Source organism: Euleptes europaea, chromosome 16, assembly GCF_029931775.1.
Source record: "Euleptes europaea isolate rEulEur1 chromosome 16, rEulEur1.hap1, whole genome shotgun sequence".
Classification (NCBI taxonomy): Eukaryota; Metazoa; Chordata; class Lepidosauria; order Squamata; family Sphaerodactylidae; genus Euleptes; species Euleptes europaea.
Window position 1 is genome coordinate 52,616,532 of NC_079327.1, and position 15,809 is coordinate 52,632,340.

Below are 15,809 nucleotides of genomic sequence, written 5' to 3' on the forward strand. Positions count from 1 at the left end.
ATATGGAGGTTTCCTTTAGTCACTATTAGGAGTGTGCACCATTCCCCCCCCCCCCCCGGTATTTTCTGGGTTCGAATTTAATAGACGCTAAAATATTCAAAAATAAAAAAAAACCAGATTTTTTTTTTTTTTTTTTTTTGCTTTTTCGGATATTCAAAAATTTCCAGGTCTATTCAATCTAGGGTTGCCAACATGCAGGTACTAGCTGGAGATCTCCTGCTATTACAACTGATCTCCAGCCGATAGAGATCAGTTCACCTGGAGAAAATGGCTACTTTGGCAGTTGGACTCTATGGCATTGAAGTCCCTCCCCTCCCCAACCCCCACCTCAGGCTCCACCTTAAAAACCTCCCATTGGTGGTGAAGAGGGACCTGGCAACCCTAATTCAACCCAAACATAAAAAATTCCAGCCACCTCTGAACTCCACATGGGTCTCCAAGACAGTGCAGAGCTGAATGCTTTCAGTCACTGTTCCCAGTAGGTGCAATGATATCTACAACGTGTACCAAGTCTTGAGCCATAATCACAAAGTCCAGAGTCACTACAGCAATAGTTGGCTCTGTGACCAATTGCTTCAAGCACTGTTATTAATTAATTGAAACCTTGTTTCTATGACATGACTTGGGCGCATACTTGCCCAGTCAATCTGAAGATAGTTGAAGTCACCCGGTATTACAACATTTCCCACTTTAGTCACCTCCCTTATTTACCTCAACGTCTTGAGGTCTCCCTCCTGGTTTTGATCAGAGGTGTGATAGTACACCATCACTTTTAAGTAACCCTTAGGTTCTGGTATCTCCACCCATAGCAATTCTATGGGGGAGTTTCTTCCCCTCAAGTTTTCTAGCTTATTTGATTCTATGCTCTCTTTGATACACAAAGCAAAGCTGCCTCCAACACATCCCTCTCTGTCCTGTCTATAGACTTTATATCAAGGGATAAGTTTTCTAAGGCTGTGCAATATTTTCCTGGTAAATTTTGGGTTTGGGTTTATTGGTCCCATCTGCCCCCCCCCCCAGGAAACTCGAAATAAGCTGAATATCCATACCGTACTCATAAGGCTCCACAATGTTCTCCCTCACCATTACAGCCACCATATCCTGTCTCATGTGCCTCATCCTCCTAGAGGGGCCATGCCTGCCCAATGTGCTCCATCTCCATGGTCTTTCTCAGTGGTTGCCATAGGGGGGCGTAGCTGGGGGGATAGCAGCAGAACTGCTTTGTCCCCCTCACCCCTTCCTCTACTGGCAAAGTGCCCCTTCGGGCTTGCATTTGCTGGACACACTGGGAGAGCTCATCTCTCCAGCACAGCAGTGGCTCAGTCTGCTTGGTGATGCTGCCCTTGATACATGGGTCATGCATAGTCACAAACATGTAGATCGGCTGCTGGGTGAGAGGCTGAAGACAGGATGCAAACATCGTTTTGCAGCCTTTGCACCAGTGCACGAACTGCTGGAATGAAGTCTGCACGTCCTTCAGCTGCCTCCATCAACTTAGCCATTTTCTCATGAAGCACTTGGATCTTGGGAATGACCAGAACAGGCATTGCCTTGTCAGACGAGAGCAACAGGCATAGTTCTTAAAGGGCTTAAGGACCTCTACAGTCTGAGAGATGGTCAACCATTTTTCCTGGTTTAGCTGGCTCTCTTTCTGCAACATATTACTCTCACAGAACAACATGTTGAGGGATTTCCTCTGCTCCACCAAACACTCAGGCATGCTGTGGGTGGTGTTCCAGTGAGTCCTGATGTCACTGAACAGGTGGTGCTCCAGCGCACCTTTCAGTGCCTGCTTCTCACACAGCATATGGTTGTCCCGCACACTGCACGAAAAGTGACTTGTGAGGTGCCAGCATTTCAGGATGAGATGCTAGAAGTCATGAGTCGCAGTGTCCAGCCTTGACTCTTCTGCAGAACCCAGAAGCAGGGCATCCCTCACCACAAGGTAGAGAAGGTGGGCCACCCAGTAAATGTGCTCCTCCAGGCCCAATGCTGCTGCTGCTGACCTGATGTTTTTGCGGTCATCCATCCCCATGAAGCACATGGTGATGCCCCTGCCTACCCAGCCCGCTAACTGGTTTCTGATGGCAGAGACGATGTTGTCTGATGAGTGTTCCTCTTTGAGAATTTTAGCATTTAGCAGAGCCTGGCATTAGACAGCCCATCGTCTCTCATCCTGCCTAGCGCTAGTCTCCCCACCCCCACCCTGAAACTTATCAGGTTGCCACCAGTGCGCACTCAGCTAGAGGAATGCATGTTGCAGCTGGGGGCTAGTCCAGATATCAGATGTGAAGTGCACACTTCTCCCACTAGCATGGGACAACTGCACCTTCATGTATTCCCTGGTGGCCCTGTACAATGAAAGCAACACACTCCTGCTCATCATGGTGCAAGCAGGGGGCATCTACTAGGGAGCGAGTTCACGGAGCAGCCTGCAGAAGCCGACATCTTCTACCGTGCTGAAGGACTGCATGTCAATGGCCATCATCTCAGCGATGTCACGCATGACTCTTTGCCCTGCTACCTGCTTCCCACCTCTGGGCACCCTAGTGCTGGTCTCACCAAGCATCTTGGACAGAGTTGCTTGCCATCCCTTTGCTACTGGAGACTGTGCACTGTGTGCAGCAGGGACAGCATGAGGTGAGGTCAGTGGTTGACTCACCCCGAAAGTGGTTTGCGGCTGCTAGGCACTAACACCAGCACAGGGCCACTTACACTGTCTCCAGGAAGCAGTGTGGTAGTGCAAGGCTCAAGTGCTGGCACAGTCTCAGCAGCAGCATTTTCCCAGCACAAGAGTTTGTGCTGGTACCGAAGGGGGCATTCCTGGAGCATTCCTGGGGCAGAGCCCTTTTGGAGTGGTTTCATAGGGTTTTCAAAAAATAGCCTTTTTGCTCAGGAAGTGGCACAGCTGCACCATCCCCAGACACTCCCTAAACACCACCACCACTCAGAATTGCTCTGTACGTCCTGCTTTACTCTTTTGGCAAGTCTTTTAATTAATCAATGTAGCCAAAACTTCTGTATCTATTTCTAGATATAAAGGTTGGTTACTTAGCTCTGCTCCTGTAAGGTACCATTTTTTTCTCCTTTACTGAGTATACAATGTAAGGACTATCTCCTCTTTACTTTCTTCCTTCTCTAGATAGCAGACATTCTGCTTCCTTTCTTTTTTTTTGGGTGTGGGGTGGATCACTCAAATGGCCTTCTGGTGTTGTCTAATAGCCCTTTTGCATTTCCAAGCTGTATTTCCAAAGACTGGCCATTTTTGGTGCTGAGATGTTTTATCTCTACAAACTGAAGCAGAATGAGCTCCTCCACAATGGAAGCACGTTTCTAAGCCCTGAACATTTTGTTGTAGGCTTTATGTTTTATTTGAGGAGGCCATTTCAGTTTCCTTGTGTTTAGAACACAAGTTTGTCATTGCTGTCTTCACAGCTATTGGCGGTTCTACAGATTTCACCCAGGTCAGGTTTCCTTCTGGTAATACCTGCCTTTGAATGTTCTCATCTTTCTCTCCACAAATGAATCAGTCTTGTAAGACATTGCCAAATAAGCACTGTTTACTTATTCAGCTTTATTTCTTTAAAGACATTTATAAGACTGCATTTTAGGGTTGTGCATCTCGATACACCCGAACTGAAAATATACCTGAAATTAGCCGTTTTGGCAATATTCAGGTTTTTGGTTGACCAAATACCAAAACCTGGGAATCTGCCCAAAGCCAAATAGCTGATTTCTGAAAAAGCCAAATAGATAGATATTTGGCTTTTCCGGGTTTCGGTTATTCATCTTTGCTCACAGCTCTGAGCTTTCTCTCACTTTTCTATTTTTCACTAGTTTTGTTTGGCCCCATAGTTGGGCTCTTTTGAGGCAGGGGTCGTGTAATCGGAGCCAACTTGGTCTGACTAAACTAGTCTGGAAGTTTCATTTTAAAAGACAGGGCTCACCCAGTCCTGTCCAGAGGGATATACCCTCCAACTAAAAAAGCCTGCTTCTACAGCAACTTTTTGGGCTTTTGAAGAAGACTCCTCACCTGCGTGAATGAGCAATCTCCTTCACAAGAGCTACTTTGGTCATGACTTCGGCTGGCTCCAATATCACAACCACCACCACCCTGAAAACCTGCTCTCAAACTGAAGGTCACCCCAAGTAGAGGTCTCATTTCCCCGCACTGTGACCATCTGTTGATATCAGATTTTTGATGACTATAATAAAGGACTGTTCACAGGATGTCATTTGCCACCAAAATAAATGTTTTCTGTGCCTTATTTTTATTGCATTTAAGTTATTTCCCTCAGTTTGGAAGTTAATTTGCATGGACATCATGCTGTGCACCCCAGATATGAAGGGATCCCCCAGACTTTGAGACACCAGCCTGTCAATTGGCTCTTTCTGCCAGTCCTTGGCAACGCTGAACTTCTGAACCTGAAAACCACTAGACAGCTTGGCTTGCAAATTTCTGGAGGATGGGGGTGACCCCTTTGTGGGCCTATAAAATTAGACCCCCTATCCCAGTGGTAGGCAAACTCATTAGTCAACAGAGCCAAATATCAACAGTACAATGATTGAGATTTCTTTTGAGAGCCAAATTTCTTAAACTTAAACTATAGGTAGTCACACTGAATAAAACTTGATATCATACTTAATAATGATCTTATTTATTGATAAAAATTAAATTGTAAGTCCCTGCCATTTCCCCCTCCCCATCCGGAGTCCTCGTCTGGAGGCCTGGTCTACAGCCATAAAAGCCTAATGGTAGACCTGACCTCCGGCTGAGTCCCATTGGGAGGCCAGGTCTACCCATTGGCTTTCTAGGCAGTAGACCTGGAGTCCCCATAGAAGCCAATGGGTAGACCTGGCCTCTGAAGGGGGACTTTTTCCCCCCTCCTCGGAGTCCAGGTCTACCGCTAAGAAAGCCAGTGGGTAGACATGGCCTCTGAGGAGGGAAAAAAGTAAGTAAGGCATCCATAAAATTAAATCATGACAATGACTGACAAACACTGTACATTTTCCCCATCTGCATTCTCAAAACTCTGCAGGGGGGCTTATTGTTGAGTTGTGCATCTGAGTGGCAAATCCAATGCAAAACCTCCCATTCACAAATGGCCAATAATCCCCATGCAGAGTTTTGAGAACCTGGATGGGGAAAATGTGCATCTGAGTGGCAAATCCAAGACCTCCTCCTCCTCGCCGCCGCCTGGGCTCCTTCCTGCCTTCCCTCAAGACCCGACCCAGGACTGCCCCGGGCGGACACTGACGGGCCCCGCACCCCACTTACCTCTGAGCCCGGGGAACAGGAGGCATAGTGCAGCGGGAGCGTGGTGTGGACGGAGCCAAGCCACGGTGCTGGGCCGAGCAGGGAGAGCCGAGCGACGGGGCCCTGACAGCCATCCCCGATGGGAGGGCGAGCCGGAAAGGCATTCTCCTGGCCAGCATGCCGGGGCTGAGAGGCGAGGCCAGGAGTGACCCGGGGCAGGGCAATGCGCAGACACCGACGGCTCCAGCACCATGCGGCCCTTACAACAAGGGAGAGGGGAGCCAAAGCGGGGCAGCCTAGAGGAGACCCCGGGGGGAGGTAGCTCTTGGGCCGGCCAGCTGGCGGGAAGACGGGCCTGGACAGACACCAGATGGCCCCCGACCAGACCACCCGCCAGAGAGGAAAGGGGTGGGGCTGGAAACCGGGAGGGCCCTTGGAAGTTCGGGGAAGGTGGAAGGGGCGGGAAGCGCTTCAAACCCCCACCGGCCAGCTTGGTGGTGGGGAGTCGGGGGCTTTGAAGCAGTTCACGCTGCTGGTAGGCAGCGCGGAGCGCTTCAAACCCCCGCCAGCCAGCTGGGTGGGACTGGAAAAAGCCACATGCGGCTCGGGAGCCACGCTTTGATGACCTGTGCCCTATCCCAACATTCACCAAACTTCGGTGCCCATCTAAGGAGAATCCCTTGCAGCTATGTTGCAAATTTGGTGACTCTTACCTCCAAAAATGCCCCACAGGAGCTTTATAAAAATCCCCATAGACTATAATGGACTCAATTTTTGTTTGTAAACCCGGAAATAAAGCCGAAATACCCCTTTACCGGTATGGGTATTTGGCTTATTCTGGGTTTACTGATAAAAATCGGGCCTAATAAACCAGAACCCAAAATTTACTGGTTTTTTTTTTTGCATGACCCTACCACATTTCTATCACATAATTGAGACCCAAGGCACATTACATGTTAAGCTTTGAGTTCAGCTACATGTGCTAATATGGCCTCTCCTTCTTACCACATTTATGTTTGGGTTTGGCATATACTGAGCAGTTAAAAACTTTTGCAAATCTGTTAGACATATGTTTCCTAGTTTCTGACGTTGCAACAGATACAAAAAAGTATGTTTTTGCTGCTACAAACAGTAAAAGACTGCTTTTTGTTTGTCCTCGTCTGTAATCTCATTTGCTAGAAAACAGTGGCCCAATCTTTCAACATATTGCTGCCAATCTTCTTTTACCAGATTAAACCATGCAGTTTTTTCTACAGGATGCCATAGTGATATTTCTTTGCTGCTACATTTGTATAGAGTCCCTGGATTCAAAAACAAATCAACTGTATTCATGTTTATTGATGGGCAACAACCAGACTTCTTTATTTCTGGACATATAGAACAATGAAAGGAATAAGAAAGAAAAGTCCAAAGTTGGAGTCTAGCCTTCAACCTGGATTGAATTGTTTGATGTAGTCCTGATGATGATGTGCTTCGTGCCTTAAATGTTGAAATTTTTAAACTTTTAAAGTAGCTATAAAAACATAACATTTTGTAAAGCACTTTTGTATCTCTAGATTTATTTAAATAGATACAGCAGATCAATTCAAGCATTTGATTGGTTTATAAAGAAGACAGGATACTTACAATGTAAGTTATGGTTGTTTTTACACTTAATACAGAATAAAAGTGGAATGTTCTTGTACACATTGGTTGAAAGTATAGGAGAGAAATCAACTCAATAAATATATGGAAGTAACCAGTTAGTCAAATCAGGAGGGAATAAAGTTTTAAAGTGTCTTGACTGACCTTTGGCTATGAGTGCTGCACTTTACTCTGTGCTTCTAGCAGGAAAGTTTGGGATCATACAAACAGTGCCTCAGTCAATAACTTCATACAGCACTGTGGCTGTTTATGCTTGGTAATTAGCAGCGCATTCCAAGCTGAAGTGTCCTGCATATTTTTTTGATTTCTTCACGCTGAACCGTCATTCCAGATGTCACTGCGAAGCCGGCGCATACCTGCTTTGCATTTCTTAAGAGCCCCTTTAACGCGACCTTTCATATTTGCTCCACCCCTGCATCAAAGCATTCACTGAAGGAAGCATGCAGAATCCCAGCCGCAGTTTAGCTATGCAAATGACTATTGCTGATGACTATGCAAACCAATGGAAGCACTGTTGTCAGGAAGGCTGATGCTACAGATAAGTTTTACCACACACACCAAAGGGTTTTGTGAGGCTAACATCCTTAATCCCTGTGCAGTTAAAAAATATATTGTCGAAGGCTTTCACGGTCAGAGTTCATTGGTTCTTGTAGGTTATCCTGGCTGTGTGACCGTGGTCTTGGTGTTTTCTTTCCTGACGTTTTGCCAGCAGCTCCTGCCACAGCTGCTGGTGAAAAGTCAGGAAAGAAAACACCAAGACCACGGTCACACAGCCAGGATAACCTACAAGAACCGAGTTTAAAAAGACTATTATTTTCCACACAGAAACCCCTGGTTCTAAAACCCCAGGTAAGCAATGTATCAGTTTGTTAAATGAAAGGAATTTGTTGTGTCCTATCCTGCATGCCCTTTGTACTAGGTTTACTCTAGCAGTTGTGATACCTTTTAGAGACCATGACAGAACTTTGTCCACTTTGAAGCAAGTTAAGAGATTTAGAACAGCCGTGCTGGAGAAATATTATCTGATAAGAGGTAATTAAGTTGAGTTTGATAAAAAAGGCAAATCTAAATTTAAATAGAACAGTAGACACTTTTGAAAGATGACTATGTACTGATAACTGTGAGTCTTTAAAAATAAGTTATGAAGGAGTAATAAAAAGGTAGCAGTTAAATGTATGTGAAATGCTTTAGGGAAAAAACACCCAGGCAAACCATATCCAGTTAAAAAATCTCATCATTTTATCAACCCACAACTACTACCTGTTCCGCATAAAATGCCATATTTTTTCCATCTGTTACAAATCATTCATTGTATTAAATATGTTGATGGATGGAGAATGTGAATGATCTGGGAAAACAAATTAAAGTCACAATCAGAAAGCCAATATGGGTTGAGTAATTAGGCTTAAGTTGATTCAGAACTGCTTCATTCATTACAGAGAAGCCAATAAAATGGAAGTACAAGTGACTTATGCATCCAACCTCTGCTGTAATATGCACAATAAAGACTCATGAAGTTAATCTATGATGATCCCATTCTGTACCTTACTGCAAAAGTGGAATCATTTTTCAGTGCCATGAAAACAAGATTCCTGAATATATGCAGGTGATTCTCCATCACTACTGGATATCATGGCATTCTGCACAAACTGTATGAAAAGTGCAAGTATTAATGCCACTGGTCCAGAATTCAGACTCCTGATACCTCAGCCTTACAGCAGGAGTCACTCATAATTGTATTTTTGGTGCTTCTGTATAATGTCTGAACTAGGGCTGTCGATTCGGTTCGTCCGAACCCCCCCCAAAAGCCGAATTTTCCGCAATTCGGGGGTTTTCAGTTCGGATGGAACCGAACTGAACAAAGGTGGGAAAACAACGCCCCAAATTCAGCAAATTTGGGGCGATCACTGAATAAATTCGGCAGGTTCGGCATTCCCGAACCTGCCTTTTCCCGCCTTTAAAGACACCCCCCCCCCGCGCGCCTTCACGGGGCTTCCCTGAAGGCACGCAGGGGGCGCTTTAAACAAATCTGCGCCTCCATGCCGGGAGGCGCAGATCTATTTAAAGGCCCCCCCTCGTGCCTTCAGGGGAGTCACCTGAAGGCGCGCGGGGGGGCTTGGAATAGGGTTGGAATAGGAGGGCTTGGAATTGGGGGGCTTGGAATAGGGACTCCCCTGAAGGCGCGCAGGGGGGCTTGGAATAGATCTGTGCCTCCCGGCCGGTCTGGAAACCTAGGAAGAGGGCTGGGGGGATCTTTAAACCCCTCTGTCCTGCCTGCGCAGACAGCACAGAGGGACTTGACAACCCATCTTCCCTCTTCCTGGGAGTCCCAGGAAGAGGGGCTGGGGGGGTCTTTAAACACCTCTGCCCTGCCTGCGCAGACAGCCTGCGCAGAGGGGCTTGACAACCTACCGCCCCTCTTCCCGGGAGTCCCAGGAAGAGGGGCGGGGGTCTTTAAACCCCTCTGCCCCCCCCCGCGCGCCTTCACGGAGCTTCCCTGAAGGCGCGGGGGGGGCCTTTAAACAGATCTGCGCCTTCCAGCTGTTTAAAGAGCCCCCCGTGCACCTTCATGGAAGCCCAGTGAAGGCCCGAGGGGGACTCTTTAAAGACCCCCGCCCCCTTCCCGACTTCTTGGAGGGGGGCTGAATGTTGACTGTTCAGTTCAGGCTTTGTATTTAGTTTTAAGAATAGACACTGTCTTGTTCATTTAAAGCACATGTTTTTGTTATGTGTCAAATAGAAAAAAATAGATGTACTTTTTTGAAGGGAAAAAAAGAATTTGAAATGAACATGCTTTTCCCTCCCTTTGCAGCACCACTGACAGAGAAACCACCAAAGCTTTTGCACCCTTCAGAGAGTAAATTGATAGTTCAAGAGACACAGCTAGGTAAGTGGCGTTCAAGAATTGCTGATGTTATCTGTGTCTTAATGTTTGATGAGGGGATTAAACATTTAAAATTAAAAGAGTGCAAATGGCACTACAGTGTGTGTTTCTGCAAAGATGCTTGGAAGTTATTTTATCAAAATGGCATATTTGCTGCTGTGCAAATGAAGAATATGGTTCACTTTTGTTAAATACTAATGTTGCTTTCTGAGGTCCCATTCCCCTCCTCTCTCCTAGTTTATGAATAATATGATTGCAGAGTGGATTTTGAAGAGATTAATTGAAAGTACATGAATGGATGGATTGGTGATTTTGAGTGTAAAAATAAAACAAATGTTTCCAATTGTTGTGCTGATTCTCTGCAGCTCCTTACTTGTTGAGGTGTAGGGGTAAATATTGCCGGTCTGGAAACCAGTGTTCTTGTAACAGTGCTTTTCTTTGTGCAACTGGGTCCTGTTTAAGTTGGCTTGAAACCCGGTGAACTGACATAACTGTTTTATTCATGTGTCAGGATCTTGACAATTCTGCTGAAAGATTTTAAACGTTTCTAGAGCAGTACCTACAATTATTGTCATATTGCAGCTGAAGTTCTGCAATCTCCAATTCATTGTGAGATTGCTGGTGTTAATCTCATGACTTTAATGATTGTTGAATAGATCTTTTTTGGCTGCTGCGGCAGGTCTGGTCTACTTTGACATTGGAAGGTTCATGAAGGTGTTTTCATTCATTTGCTTCATCAGTTGTTGCCATGGAAATTCTAGATTTTTACTTGTGTCAAGACAGATTCTTACATTTAATTTTGTCACAGTAATGTCTGTATGTGGTAGACTTCATCGCCACATGAAGTCATCAGTTTTCACATGTGGAGCCATGTGTGAAAATACCACCTACATAAACCTGAAAAGTCACCACATCAGAGAGAAAATCAGCATCATAAAAGTGCATAAACAGGACTTCAACTGTCTATTGAATGGTCTTATCCATCTCTGTTTAGTCAATAATTTTCTCCAATTTATCATTGGTTCATTTGTACACTTTGTTATTTTATGCTTTCAACTTTAAAAATATGTCTGGGGCTATCACTTGTCAAAGATTTGTTTGGGAGCATAGCTGTGGATTTTATCCTAATAGTGAAAACTGCCCTGAGTTTGTAATTTGAGTTTAGCTTTTCATCATTTTTGAGTATGTCTAGCTGTACTGCTATTCTGACATAACATTCTGTTCTACATGTCTTATTTATTTATGATCAAGATATATGAAATATTTGCCTTCTTCTGTGGTGTTCTCAAAGAGTGGGATTGTGTATGCATGAGACATCTAATTATAATTATTTTATAGTTAAGTTGGTACTGATTGCTGACTTTGCACCAGCTTAAATCAGTGTGTTATTAATTATGCAATAACTTCTACAACAGCAAGACAATGATGTGCCTCATATTCGTTTCTATAGTTAAAGCAAAATTGGTGAAATGCAGTTACACTATGATGTAGTAAAATAATATAAAATGTCTGATACCTAATTTTCCTTTGACCAGTAAATAATCATTTATGAGTAATCCAAATTAGGGTTGTGTACATTAAAAATATGGTTCTAATTCCATATTGGAAATTTGGAAAGGGCATGGTTATTGTTTTCATTAAATATTGAGAGTATTGATATTATATCAGAAAGTGGAGTCATGGAAACATTAATTAATACTGGAAAAATATCAGTACTCCCAAAAACTGAGTGAAAATTATAATGTTGCCCTTTCCAAAATTACAAAATGAAATGCAAACATTATTTTGGTGCTTGCAAAGAGCAGGAGATGGAAGGGAAAGGAAGCATGTTCCAGCTGAGCATGGCACATCAGCCCTTTAAACTTTAAAGAGTTACTGTTTCCATGCATGGTGCACCAGGTTGTAAAGATCTGTCTTGTAGCTTTCCTAAGCCTTTCTTGCTAAAGGCAGAATTATAGGTCAACACATTTAGTTATGGCAGGCCAAACCCAAACTCCCCAATGGCCATGCAGTTGATAGAAATAAAAAACGAGTTTCCCATGAAGGAGTTTTGTTTCAGTGCTGAAGACAAGATAGTACAAAGATGGCATAATCTTTCAGGAAATAGCCTCTCTTGCTTTAGAAAAAAGGTGCCTAAGAACCTTTTCCTGAAACCAGAGCAGACTGAGAAAATTAGGGTTATTTTCTAACTCAATTCAGGAGAGAACCTTGGGCACAAGCCATCTCTTTCCACATTTCACCCTTCTGGAAAGAAGAGTTGTGGTTGTGCTTTTTGCCACTGTGCAGGCCACTTAAAACTTTCTCAGGAATGCAAGCTGAAATCTGCTCAGGTAGTTTCTGAAACTTTCCTTTGTGTAAGAGCCACTTTGCACATTACATGGAAGAAAACCCATCCATGTTAGAAGTGCATGTTCGTCATGGCACGCAGACACTGCGAGTTCTTGCAAACCTACATATTTCACTTTCAGACATTTTAAATAAGTTAGGACTCTACAAGAAATTTTAGAAGAAAGAATTTATCCTACCCCACCCTTCAAAAATCTCTCTGTAGGATAATTTACGTTCTTGAGCAGGTTTATTTCCTCCCCACCTCTAAGTCCCTTTAAATGATACTCAGCTGCTCTCAGTATTTCATCCATTTTCAGTCATCAGCCAGCTGGTGTTTTAATGGTTTATTTTCGCCTTTTGCTTAATGTGCAAAATGAGGGGAAGGGAAGGTGGCATAGTATAGCCCAGTGTAAGAATCGAAGCAGGGTTGGTACTTGGAAGGGAGATCACCCAGGAAGACTGCAGAGGAAGACAATGGCAAATGACCTCTGCTTCTCACTTGTCTTGAAAGTCCCTTGCTGGGATTTCCATAAGTCTGTGGCGACTTGACAGCACTTTCTACACACACACATAAAATGAGGATTTTTCTGCAGACCTCGGAAATCCCCCAAGCATGCTAAGAATCCTACATTGTCTGTATAGGATTGTGTTGTGTCAGAAACGCCAATCAATAATCAACACTCTTATCCCCTTTACCCAATCTTATTTAGGGATAGAGAAGACCAGACACAGAGAGATCTGTTGAAAGCATTTATTTGGCCATAATAAATGGGAGACAGCTTAGCACATGCAAGTGCTTCTAGCTGCTCAAAACAAATGGTCCAGTGCTCGCTCTTTTATAGCCCTTCAGAGGCTCAGCCCCTACTGATGCCCGAACGCCAGCCCCTTTTGGCTTCCCATGATTGGATAAGCCAAATTACAGTCTTTCCTGACTGCCCTACCATCCATACATGGTATACATTGACATCATTGAAACACCCATTTCTAAAAATGGTTAGTTTGCTGATCATTGAATTTTCGATTCTCATGTCTCCTTGAGTTGTTTATTGTCCATGTGTGCTTATCTTACAAAATATTTGCTGACAGTGTAAGTTATTTCTGATGTTTTAGACCCTGTGACTGTCTGGTTTCTACTGTTCCCTTCCCCTATTTCCTCGACCATCTGTTAAGATTTCCTTGGGTAGATTCCAGACTCCCTAGACTCCCCCTCCCATCTCTGACCATCTATTTTAAGTTCTGTCTGAACTTTTAACCTCTCCTTTAATTCTATATGGGAATCTAAAATCTTCTAATACTTTATTGCTAAATCCAAAAATCAATAGTTGAAGGCACTTGGCATTGTCCCCTTATCTTAGTCATGAAGCTATCTGCCTGTGTGTTGAACTACTTCCTCAATATTTCAAATTATCAGACTCAAGGACTTTACAGTAACATTCTTCATTTAAACAGTATGTTCCTGGAGCCTGTTTGCTTTCAGTAGTTTTACTGTGTTGTAGTCTGTCTTTAGAAAAAAACTATGCAAGCTATAGATTACATCTCCCATAGAAATCTAGGCTTCTCTTCAGCAAGCTTGCCTAATGTCTTTACCTATCCAGCCCCGGAAATAGTTCTATCTTGCTTTTCCATTTAACCCTCGCCCTTTGGCTCACATCTCTGGTGAGGAGGAGTGTTTGCAGTTTAAATGCTTGCAGCCTGCGCCTCTCAAACTCCACCCAGCACCAATCAAAAACCCCTCTTTAGAAGGCTACAAGCAGGCTGCAAGTACCAACTCTCCGTCAAACACAGTCCTCTCACAGCAACCTCAGTTAATGCTCCCCAGAGGTTTTAGGAAAGGAAAAAAACAGCACTCACCTCACCTTGCCAGCAGCTCTGCCTCTGTCTCCCAGCCCAGCCTAGCTGATTTAAATTCAGCCTCACAGAACTGAGCATCAATGCATTTTGCTTTGGAATATTGTGCCCCTCCAAAACAGCTGGAGGGGCTAAAGTCAGAATCTGCAGTGACAGGGATAAACAGCTGAAATGACACCACTTTCTATTGGTGGCAGTCTCTTCCACCAACAGAAAACATTGTTAGGATCCACCCCTAAATTAAGTGATTGCACCATCCAGTTATCTAAAATGTGAAGTTGCCAGCCTTGATCCCACATTAACTCCCACGTTGTCAGGCTCCCAGCCGGGGCTTGTGCTCCACCCCCCCCCCGGGGTCGGTGTCGGGATGGAGTCCTGTGGGGCTTCCTCAGCCTCAGACCATTCCGAGGGGGATTCGCAGCTGTCTTCCCCCTCGGAAGAAGCCAGCGTCCTCTCCCACGGAGCACAGGCACTAGGGTAGACGCTGGCCGGCTCCTCCCTGGCTTCCGCCTCACAGGCTCCTTAAATCCCTACCGCCCCTTTAGCCCCGCCTCCCCGAGGCTATCTCACAGGGGGGGAAGGGCTTCCTTCAACCCTCCCCGCCCCATCCGGTCTCCATGCCCCCTCCCTGGGCGCGCCCGTCCCCCGCTTAGCCGGGCGTCGGGCCGTGGAGGCCGTCCCGGGTAACCACCGCCGCCCCGCTGGGCCGTCCCCAACTGCCGCGCCGCGCCGCTTCCGCCCGCCGCCGTCTGAGGTCCTCTCGGGCCGAGAGCCCGTTCCTCCGAGCCTGAGGGGGGAAGGTAAGAGCGAAGGTCAGGGTTGGGGGGGGTGGCTGTGTCCCCGGGTGTGAGGTTCCCTTAGGGGCCTTCTCGTTGGTGTCTGTGGGCCGTTGGAGTCCTCCCTGGAGTCTCGAGGCGGCCCCCTCTGGCCCCGACTCGGGACACACCCCCCCTCTTTGAGGCGACATCTCGGGGGTTTGTTCAAACACCCGGGACATATAATCGGCCAATAGGTGTCGAGACCCTGGTCGATGTTGAACAGAGAATCGGAACGGAGACAGGGCCACGTACCATCTCAGGATCCGAGCGTTATGATCCTTCATACGATTTAACCATAACAGGGGGGCATGATCTGTCACTAATATAAACGGGTTGTTTGTTAAGTAATACTGGAGCGCCCCAACCGCCCATTTAATGGCCAAGGCCTCTTTCTCCACAGTGGCGTATTTTCTTTCCCCGGCTTGTAACTTCCTGCTAAGAAAGAGAATAGGGTGTTCCAGGCCGTCCTGTTCCTGAGCCAACACGGCTCCCACTCCGACGTCGGAGGCGTCCGTGAGGACGATGAACGGTTTAGAGAAATCCGGGTTCATCAACACGGGACTCCGGGACAGCGTTGTTCTGAGGTCCTCAAAGGCGCATCTGCGAGCCTCCGTCCACCGGATGCGATTCGGTTCCGCTTGGCGCAGACAATCGGTGAGAGGGGCAGCCCTAGTGGCAAAGTGGGGTACGAATTTACTATAGTAGCCCACTATACCCAAGAACCGTCGCACTTGTCTTTTCGTCATGGGCAGAGGGGTGGACTCTAAGGGTATCACTTTCTCTGGAAGGGGGCGCAACTTCCCCCCTCCCACCACATACCCGAGGTATTTGAGTTCACGGAACCCCAGATGGCTTTTGGAGGGGTTGACTCGCAGACCGGCTTCGAACAGAGCGGTCAAAACGACCTTGAGATGGGTTAGGTGTGACGACCAGTCAGCACTGAAGATGATGATATCATCGATATACGCGAGGGCGAAGGGATGACAATGAGACAAGACCCGATCCACCAGCCGTTGGAAGGTGGCCGCTG

At 45.8% G+C, this 15,809-nt stretch overlaps 1 protein-coding gene across 3 annotated transcripts in view; it reads left to right on the forward strand.

Moving 5' to 3' along the window:
- IL1RAPL1 (interleukin 1 receptor accessory protein like 1) overlaps positions 1–15,809 on the forward strand; it is a 990,401-nt gene that overhangs the window by 727,729 nt on the left and 246,863 nt on the right. For 2 of the 3 annotated variants that reach the window (XM_056861980.1, XM_056861979.1), the window contains exon 6: positions 9,714–9,788. The exons of the other annotated variant lie outside the window; for it this stretch is intronic. In XM_056861980.1, the coding sequence (XP_056717958.1) occupies positions 9,714–9,788 (75 nt within the window). The remainder of the gene's footprint in view (positions 1–9,713; positions 9,789–15,809) is intronic. 3 annotated transcript variants of the gene reach the window in all.